General features: G+C 59.4%; 1 protein-coding gene across 1 annotated transcript; it reads right to left on the bottom strand.

The window, feature by feature from the left end:
* Positions 1–2,314: 2,314 nt before the first annotated feature.
* LOC145340140 (nicotinate-nucleotide pyrophosphorylase [carboxylating]-like) lies at positions 2,315–8,723 on the bottom strand. Its single transcript, XM_080184567.1, is given in 6 exon segments — positions 2,315–2,797; positions 3,191–3,322; positions 6,321–6,668; positions 6,670–6,716; positions 6,719–6,881; positions 8,373–8,723. Coding segments are annotated over 5 exon segments (1,149 nt in total). The 5' UTR covers positions 6,873–6,881; positions 8,373–8,723; the 3' UTR covers positions 2,315–2,329.
* Positions 8,724–10,265: the final 1,542 nt, after the last annotated feature.

The raw sequence follows: 10,265 nt of genomic DNA, 5'->3' as shown, positions 1-10,265 counted from the left end.
CTCCCCGTGTCTGTCTCTCCCCCCCACCCCCCGTCTGTCTCACGCTCTCTCTCCCCCCCCCCCCATCTGTGTGTCTCCCCCCCACCCCGTCTCTTCCTCCCCGTCTTTCTCTCTCTCTGCTCCCGCCCCCCCCCGATAATGAGATGTGTATATGTCTGTGTGACCCCCCCCCCCCCCCTTCCCCATCCCTTTCTACCCCTCCCGTTTCCCCCCCCCCCCCCCCCGGAGTCTGAGCTGTTACCCCTCTGCCCCAGCGTTGGGCTGAGATGTTTTTGAGGGTGGGGGGCAGTGGCCAGCAAGAGAGCCGGGGGGGGTGGTGGAGGGGAGAGAGAAACACGTGGCCCCCCCCCCCCCCGCACCCCAGCTCCATTCCCGGATCTCTCCAAGCGGTGTCCCTGGGAGTAACAATCCCCCTCTCCCTCCGCCTCCGTGACTGAACTGGAAAAGCCGAGAGTGCCCCCCCCCCCCCACCCCAATCCTTGTCCACCTCGGCCCCTCCCTCCCTCCCCCCCTCCCCCCAATCCCTTGCTGCTTTAACTGGCCGTGGACCAAGTTTTTGAAGAGGAACTGTTGGTGACGCACTGAGCAGGAGAAGTGTAACTGGAATTAACTACACCTCTGGCACAGATAACCACCCCCCCCCTCTCCCCCCCTCGAGGTCTGATTAATATATATATATTGTCATTACTGTTCCTGCTAACTTACTGCATTGACAGCTAATATTATTTAAAATGAACTGGAATCATCGCAGACGATTGGACACATCCTCCCCCACCCCCCCACCCCAAACAAGGGGCAATACCAGGGTGGTGCCAGGAGAGTCTCGCCTTGTTTTTTTTTTCCCTCCCCCCCACCCCCCCACCCCTGACGTGTTTACATTTTGTTTGTCCCGTTGCCTAAATGATGTTGCCTCTCCGAGTGGTGAGAGCGCGAGAAAGTATTGTGTGTGAATTTAATTAATAGAACCTGCTAATGATTACCCTCCACCACCACCCCCCCACGTCTGAGTCTGCTCATTCTGGAAAACCAGGGCCGGGGGGGTGGGGGGAGGTAGGGTTCGAAATTGGGTGTGTGTGTGTGTGAGTGCAAATGTGTGCGGGGGATTGTGTGAGAGTGCGAGGGATTGTGTGAGAGTGCGAGGGATTGTGTGAGAGTGCGAGGGATTGTGTGAGAGTGCGAGGGATTGTGTGAGAGTGCGAGGGATTGTGTGAGAGTGCGAGGGATTGTGTGAGAGTGCGAGGGCGCGCGGGGGAGATTGGGAGATTGTGTGAGAGGGCGAGTGTGTGCGGGGGAGATTGTGTGTGTGTGTGCGGAGGGCTGTGTCATGTGGGGGGAGCTGTGCGCATGCAGGAATCCACAGGGTGGGCGGGGGCGTCACTCGTGCGAGCGGGAGGATGCAGGGGTGGGGTTGTGGGTGACAGAAGGTGGACACAGGAGGGGGAATTTACTGTCCCATATACCCGGGATACAGTGAAAAGTATTGTTTCTCGCGCACTGTACAGACAAAGCATACCGTTGATAGAGAAGGAAAGGAGAGGGTGCAGAATGTAGTGTTACAGTCACAGCGAGGGTGTAGAGAAAGATCAGCTTAATGCGAGGTAGGTCCATTCAAAAGTCTGACAGCAGCAGGGAAGAAGCTGTTCTTGAGTCGGTCGGTACGGGACCTCAGACTTTTGTATCTTTTTCCCGATGGAAGAAGGTGGAAGAGAGAATGTCCGAGGTGTGTGGGTGGGGGGGGGTCCTTATTATACCGGCTGCTTTTCCCTGAGGCAGCAGGAAGTGTAGACAGAGTCAATGGATGGGAGGCTGGTTTGTGTGATGGATTGGGGCTACATCACCACCCTTTTGTAGTTCCTTGCGGTCTTGGGCAGAGCAGGATCCCAGACCGAGCTGTGATACAACCAGAAAGAATGCTTTCTATGGGGCATCTGTAAAAGTTGGTGAGAGTCGGAGCGGACATGCCAAATTTCCTTAGTCTTCTGAGAAAGTAGAGGCGTTGGTGGGGCTTTCTTAACTATAGTGTCGGCGTGGGGGGAAACCAAGAGAACATTATTCTGTGAGTACATTATTGTGCCTGTTATTCTGTGTATGTACATTACATTATTCTGTGTGTTCACACTATTCCACGTGTGTACACACTTTGGGTATACATTGTGTGCGCGCGCACACGTTACTGCGTCTGTGTGAAACTGTGTGTCCTCACGGTGTGTGCATTACTCTGTGCACACACTTGTGTGTACGTGTTTGTGCGTGTGTACATCTTTCTGTGCGTACGTCGTCTTGTACACGCACTGTTCCGTGTCCGTGTGGATCTTTGGCTGTCACTGTGTCAGAGTTTGTGTTTCAGACCAGACAGGATGTTATTTAAAGACTTTAATTGTGAAACTGCCAGCCTTGCGCTGTGTGTCCCTCCCTCTGTGACAGAGGCTGAGATAGTGAGAGCGCTGAGGTGGGAGGGGAACTTCACCAGGACCACCTGCCTGTCCAGCGCTGGCGGGAGTCCCCCACCCCGGGCTCGCCCCCTAAAAGGCAAAGTTCCTGCGAGTGGGGGGGCTCTCGGTGGGGGGATGTCGGGGCGGGGACCTTGTTCTCCTGCCCCGTTGTCGATCCCGGGCTCTCGCACCACCTGGAGCGAGAAATCGAGGGCCGTGTAGCTCTGGGTGAGGCAGCCCAGGGAGATGATGTCCAGGTGGGGGCTGAAGTACTCTGCCACGTTCCCCTCTGTGATCCCTCCGCTGGCCTCGATCAGGAGCCCCGGGAACTCGGCCTTCAGACTCTCGGCGGCCGCCAGCGCCTCCTGTGGGTCCGGAGGGAGGAGGTTAAACTCGGCGTCTGAATCTCCCGGGATTGTCTCCCCGCCGTCTGCAGGAACTGTCACCCTCCCGTCTCTGTCCAGCACTCCGCCTCCCTCCTGCGCCCCGCTCCCGCCTCCCTCACCCCCCGCCCCCCGCTCCCGCCTCCCCCCTCAGAGGCAGTAGTAGAGGCGGGTACAATTTTGTCTTTTAAAAGTGTTTAGACAGTTACGTGGGTACGATGGGTATAGAGGGATATGGGGCAAACACGGGCAATTGGGGTTAGCTTAGGGTTTAAAAAAAAGGGACAGCATGGACAAGTTGGGCCGAAGGGCCTGTTTCCCTGCTGTAAACCTCTCGGACTCTGAGTAGGAGCAGGAAGGCAGACAGAAACTGACCTGGGGGGAGAAATTGTCCAACATCACAATATCCGCCCCAGCGAGGGCAGCTTCCCGAGCTTCAGCCAGTGAGCGTGATTCCACCTCGATCTTCGTAAAAACTCCTCCAACCTTCCTCCCGGCTCTCACAGCCTGAAACCAAAAATACACTCAGCGACAGCACACAATCTCTTAACGCACTGTGACACCCGGTCCCAGAGGGGGAAAGGACAGTGTATCTAACGCACTGTGACACCCGGTCCCAGAGAGGGGGAAAGGACAGTGTATCTAACGCACTGTGACACCCGGTCCCAGAGAGGGGGGAAAGGACAGTGTATCTAACGCACTGTGACACCTGGTCCCAGAGTGGGGGAAAGGACAGTGTATCTAACGCACTGTGACACCTGGTCCCAGAGTGGGGGAAAGGACAGTGTATCTAACGCACTGTGACACCTGGTCCCAGAGTGGGGGAAAGGACAGTGTATCTAACGCACTGTGACACCCGGTCCCAGAGGGGGAAAGGACAGTGTATCTAACGCACTGTGACACCTGGTCCCAGAGTGGGGGAAAGGACAGTGTATCTAACGCACTGTGACACCTGGTCCCAGAGTGGGGGAAAGGACAGTGTATCTAACGCACTGTGACACCCGGTCCCAGAGGGGGGAAAGGACAGTGTATCTAACGCACTGTGACACCTGGTCCCAGAGTGGGGAAAGGACAGTGTATCTAACGCACTGTGACACCCGGTCCCAGAGTGGGGGAAAGGACAGTGTATCTAACGCACTGTGACACCCGGTCCCAGAGTGGGGGAAAGGACAGTGTATCTAACGCACTGTGACACCTGGTCCCAGAGTGGGGGAAAGGACAGTGTATCTAACGCACTGTGACACCCGGTCCCAGAGGGGGAAAGGACAGTGTATCTAACGCACTGTGACACCTGGTCCCAGAGTGGGGGAAAGGACAGTGTATCTAACGCACTGTGACACCCGGTCCCAGAGTGGGGGAAAGGACAGTGTATCTAACGCACTGTGACACCCGGTCCCAGAGTGGGGAAAGGACAGTGTATCTAACGCACTGTGACACCCGGTCCCAGAGGGGGGAAAGGACAGTGTATCTAACGCACTGTGACACCTGGTCCCAGAGTGGGGGAAAGGACAGTGTATCTAACGCACTGTGACACCCGGTCCCAGAGTGGGGGAAAGGACAGTGTATCTAACGCACTGTGACACCTGGTCCCAGAGTGGGGAAAGGACAGTGTATCTAACGCACTGTGACACCCGGTCCCAGAGAGGGAAAGGACAGTGTATCTAACGCACTGTGACACCCGGTCCCAGAGGGGGGAAAGGACAGTGTATCTAACGCACTGTGACACCCGGTCCCAGAGTGGGGGAAAGGACAGTGTATCTAACGCACTGTGACACCCGGTCCCAGAGTGGGGGAAAGGACAGTGTATCTAACGCACTGTGACACCCGGTCCCAGAGTGGGGGAAAGGACAGTGTATCTAACGCACTGTGACACCCGGTCCCAGAGTGGGGAAAGGACAGTGTATCTAACGCACTGTGATACCCAGTCCCAGAGTGGGGGAAAGGGCAGTGTATCTAACGCACTGTGACACCCGGTCCCAGAGGGGGGAAAGGACAGTGTATCTAACGCACTGTGACACCCGGTCCCAGAGTGGGGGAAAGGACAGTGTATCTAACGCACTGTGATACCCGGTCCCAGAGTGGGGGAAAGGACAGTGTATCTAACGCACTGTGACACCCGGTCCCAGAGTGGGGGAAAGGACAGTGTATCTAACGCACTGTGACACCCGGTCCCAGAGTGGGGGAAAGGACAGTGTATCTAACGCACTGTGACACCCGGTCCCAGAGTGGGGGAAAGGACAGTGTATCTAACGCACTGTGATACCCAGTCCCAGAGTGGGGGAAAGGGCAGTGTATCTAATGCACTGTGACACCCGGTCCCAGAGGGGGGAAAGGACAGTGTATCTAACGCACTGTGACACCCGGTCCAGAGTGGGGGAAAGGACAGTGTATCTAACGCACTGTGACACCCAGTCCCAGAGAGGGAAAGGACAGTGTATCTAACGCACTGTGACACCCGGTCCCAGAGTGGGGGAAAGGACAGTGTATCTAACGCACTGTGATACCCGGTCCCAGAGGGGGGGAAAGGACAGTGTATCTAACGCACTGTGACACCCGGTCCCAGAGAAGGGGAAAGGACAGTGTATCTAACGCACTGTGACACCCGGTCCCAGAGAAGGGGAAAGGACAGTGTATCTAACGCACTGTGACACCCGGTCCCAGAGTGGGGAAAGGACAGTGTATCTAACGCACTGTGACACCCGGTCCCAGAGTGGGGAAAGGACAGTGTATCTAACGCACTGTGATACCCGGTCCCAGAGTGGGGGAAAGGACAGTGTATCTAACGCACTGTGACACCCGGTCCCAGAGTGGGGGAAAGGACAGTGTATCTAACGCACTGTGACACCCGGTCCCAGAGAGGGGGAAAGGACAGTGTATCTAACGCACTGTGACACCCGGTCCCAGAGTGGGGGAAAGGACAGTGTATCTAACGCACTGTGACACCCGGTCCCAGAGTGGGGGAAAGGACAGTGTATCTAACGCACTGTGACACCCGGTCCCAGAGTGGGGGAAAGGACAGTGTATCTAACGCACTGTGACACCCGGTCCCAGAGTGGGGGAAAGGACAGTGTATCTAACGCACTGTGACACCCGGTCCCAGAGTGCGGGAAAGGACAGTGTATCTAACGCACTGTGACACCCGGTCCCAGAGTGGGGAAAGGACAGTGTATCTAACGCACTGTGACACCCGGTCCCAGAGTGGGGGAAAGGACAGTGTATCTAACGCACTGTGACACCCGGTCCCAGAGTGGGGGAAAGGACAGTGTATCTAACGCACTGTGACACCCGGTCCCAGAGTGGGGGAAAGGACAGTGTGTCTAACACACTGTGATACCCGGTCCCAGAGAGGGGAAAGGACAGTGTATCTAACGCACTGTGATACCCGGTCCCAGAGGGGGAAAGGACAGTGTATCTAACGCACTGTGATACCCGGTTACCAGCCAGGGGGGAGTATATCGTGTATTGAAGGAGAACGGTCAGGACGGTGTTATACCCGGTCAGTTACCTTGCTGATGTCGCCCGCGGTGCTGATGTGGTTGTCCTTCAGCATGATCAGGCTGCTCAGGTCCTGCCGGTGGCTGGAGACCCCCCCCACCAGCATGGCGTACTTCTCCACCAGCCGGAAGCCCGGGGTGGTCTTGCGGGTGCCGGCCAGGCTGCCCTGCCACCCTGCTCGCAGCGCCGTCTCTGCCACCCTGCGGCAGGCGCTGGCGATGCCGCTGGCCCGCGCCACCACGTTCAGGGCCACCCGCTCGGCCAGCAGCAGGTGGCGGGCCTTGCCCCGGGCAGTGGCCACGCGGCAGACGGGCGTCAGGGCGGCGCCCTCGGGCCGCAGCCACTCCAGCTGGCAGCCCCAGCTCCTGGAAGACGGCCTCGGCGAAGGGGCACCCGGCCAGCACCCCGCCGATTTCAGCAGCAGCGCCGCCGAGCCCGGCCCTCCCCCGCCGCGAAGCCCCTGTAGTCCGAAGTGCGGGCAGTCCTCCGCCAACCACTCCTGGGCCAGGCGCCGCAGGGTGGGAGGGGGCAGCAGGTGGGCAAGCTCGGCACGGCCCTCCATCACTGGTACCTGTGGGGGTGGGGGGAGAGAGAGAGGAAGGCTCAGAAATTGGAGTGAGAATCGTCAGACAGGCACTGGGGGTGAGTCTCTCGGAGCCCCCGGGGAGGGGGTGAGTCTCTCGGAGCCCCCGGGGAGGGGGGTGAGTCTCTCGGAGCCCCCGGGGAGGGGGGTGAGTCTCTCGGAGCCCCCGGGGAGGGGGGTGAGTCTCTCGGAGCCCCCGGGGAGGGGGGTGAGTCTCTCGGAGCCCCCCGGGGAGGCGGGGGGTCCGTCAGACAGGCACTGGGGGTGAGTCTCTCGGAGCCCCCGGGGAGGCGGGGGGTCCGTCAGACAGGCACTGGGGGTGAGTCTCTCGGAGCCCCCGGGGAGGGGGGGGGGGTGTCCGTCAGACAGGCACTGGGGGTGAGTCTCTCGGAGCCCCGGGCGGGGGGGGTTCCGTCAGACAGGCACTGGGGGTGAGTCTCTCGGAGCCCCCGGAGGGGGGGTGGTCTCGGAGCCCCCGGGGAGGGGGGGGGGTCCGTCAGACAGGCACTGGGGGTGAGTCTCTCGGAGCCCCCGGGGAGGGGGGGTCCGTCAGACAGGCACTGGGGCTGAGTCTCTCGGAGCCCCCGGGGGGGGCGCTTACGCGAGGTTCGGGCAGTCCCAAACCTTGCTGACTCCAGTCAGACTGTCCACACTCTCATTGCGAAAGAATTACAGAAGTTTGTACAAACAAGTTATAAATCTGTCTGACCACTGATTAACCAGCCAGATACAGACAAGACAAAGGGTTGGACTCTGCCCAGATACCAGAGGACCGCTCCCCAAACCCAGAGACACAGCCCAGACCCTTCAGTAACCCCCCCCCCCCCCGAGGTAACTCCCATCCATCAAACACGCACCCCCCCCCCCTCCCCAAACTCCGGAGAGCACAGCCTGGTGTCAGACCAGAACCCGCTCCCTCAGCACCGACCCTCCCACAGTGCGGTGCTCCCTCAGCCCCGACCCTCCCCACAGTGCGGTGCTCCCTCAGCCCCGACCCTCCCCACAGTGCGGCGCTCCCTCAGCACCGACCCTCCCCACAGTGCGGTGCTCCCTCAGCCCCGACCCTCCCCACAGTGCGGTGCTCCCTCAGCCCCGACCCTCCCCACAGTGCGGCGCTCCCTCAGCACCGACCCTCCCCACAGTGCGGCGCTCCCTCAGCCCCGACCCTCCCCACAGTGCGGCGCTCCCTCAGCCCCGACCCTCCCCACAGTGCGGTGCTCCCTCAGCCCTGACCCTCCCCACAGTGCGGTGCTCCCTCAGCCCTGACCCTCCCCACAGTGCGGCGCTCCCTCAGCACCGACCCTCCCCACAGTGCGGCGCTCCCTCAGCACCGGCCCTCCCTACAGCGCGGCGCTCCCTCAGCACCGACCCTCCCACAATGTGACATGTAGAGTTTGGTGGGATAAACTGCCACAATGGTAACTTGACCAGGCAGTCGGTCCACTTGGAGACAGCGAGGGACCCTCATCTCTCACTCACCTCTGTCCAGGAACTGTGTGAATCCTTCCCTGAAGCTGCGACTTATTTCTCTGACCCTCCAAACCCTCTCCCTCTCCTCACTCACCTGCAACCACTTTATCTGCTTTCTTATCTCTCTAACTCCACCCTCTCGCTCTGCACCCTCCCTCCCCTCGCTGATCTGTGAGTCCTCACTCGCCTTCTCCTATTGCAACCTCCAACTCTCTCCACAAGGCAAATTTCTCAAGCTCCTGACCCCTCTGTCTCTGTCTGTCTGTCTTTCTCTCTCTGTGTGTCTCTCTTTGTCTGTCTATCTCTCTGTTATTCTCTTTGTCCCACTATCTGACCTTTCACACCTGATCCTGTTTCTGACCTTTGACCCTGGGTTGACCCCCTCCCCCTTTGACCTCTGGGCTGACCTCCCCCCTTCCCCCTTTGCCCCCTGACCCTCCGCCTGCCTCCTGGGAAACTTTGCAAAAGTTTCCAAAACTTTTCCCGAGCCCAGAAACTTTTTCCAGTGAAGCCTAGCGTCCGATAAGACGCCGCCGCTGATTGGTTGCGGCCGGACGCCAGAGAGGGCTGGATGACAGGAGCGCTTCCATTGGCTGAAAGGACAATGGGCTGGTGAAGGGGTGTTCCCTTTGGGTGGCGGGCGGCGCGGCGATGAGAGGAGCCTCGCTATTGGCTTAGTGCAGACGGGAGGAATGAGAATGGAGCCCTCATTGGCTGAGAGAACAATAGAGTGGGTGGGTGCTCCGATTCAGTGGCAGTTGTCGCTGCGATGAAACGCGTGTCACTATTGGTCCCTTCCGAAGCGGAGGAATGAGACAGGCACTTCGATTCGCTGCAAGGGCAATAGGGCGGCTACGTCGCTCCGATTGGATGAAAATTGGCGCTGCGATGAAACGAACATTACTATTGGTCCCTTCCGAACTGGAGGAATGAGACAGACGCTTCGATTGGCTGGAAGGGCAATGAGGTGGGCGGATCGCTGCGATTGGTGGCAGGCGTCGATACCATGAGATCCGTCTCTCCATTGGTTGGGGTTGGACGGGCTGAACAAAAGGGGCGCTCCCATTGGGCAGAATGACAAAAGGGGCGCTGGAAGTTTTCCGATTGGACTGGAGCGCAGCTGCGATGAGAGCCCTCTTTCCATTGGATGAAGTGGAGCGAACTGAATGGAAGAGGGGCACCCATTGGCTGGGAGAACAGGGGGCGTGAGGACAGTTCTAATTGGATGGTGAGAAGGCTTAGGCTGAGACACATCTTTCTATTGGTTGGAGTGTTGGCGAGCATATGAAAGTCGCGCCACCATTGGTTGTCGGCTCCAGCCACCCTTTCATTGGCCGGCCCAAGACGATGGGGGAGGCGCGCGAGGTGCACGCTGATTGGTTTATTCCGGCGCTGCGATGAGAGGTGCCTGGCGATTGGTGGAGGCGGAGCGGCGGGAATGAAAGGCGCGCTGCTATTGGTGGAGAGCGGCAAGGGGGGGAGGGTATCCCGGGCCGGGAGCTGGCGGGAAAAAAAGCGGGGGAGGCGGCAATGGCAATGGCCGCGGGAGAGGGAGAGGGAGAGGGAGAGGGATTCCGATTCAGCTCCGAGCCCAACCTGGAGGAAATGTGAGGGAGGGAATGTGTAGGGATGGTGAGATTGAGGGAGGTGGAATGAGGGGAGAGGTGTGGAGTGAGGGTCTGGGCGGGGGAGTGGGTGGGGGAGTGGGGGTCAGAGCGGGGGAGTGGGGGTCTGGGTGGGGGGGTGAGGGTCTGTGTGGGTGGGGGAGTCGGGGTCTGGGTGTGTCTGGGGGAGTGGGGTCAGAGCGGGGGAGTGGGGGTCTGGGTGGGGGGGTGAGGGTCTGTGTGGGTGGGGGAGTCGGGGTCTGGGTGTGTCTGGGGGAGTGGGGGTCTGGGTGGGGGT

The sequence above is a fragment of the Carcharhinus amblyrhynchos genome, unplaced genomic scaffold, assembly GCF_965287045.1.
Source record: "Carcharhinus amblyrhynchos unplaced genomic scaffold, sCarAmb.v2.hapA scaffold_800, whole genome shotgun sequence".
Lineage (NCBI taxonomy): Eukaryota > Metazoa > Chordata > Chondrichthyes > Carcharhiniformes > Carcharhinidae > Carcharhinus > Carcharhinus amblyrhynchos.
Note: the sequence above shows the minus strand (reverse complement) of the source record. Positions and strands in the feature narration are given on the sequence as shown.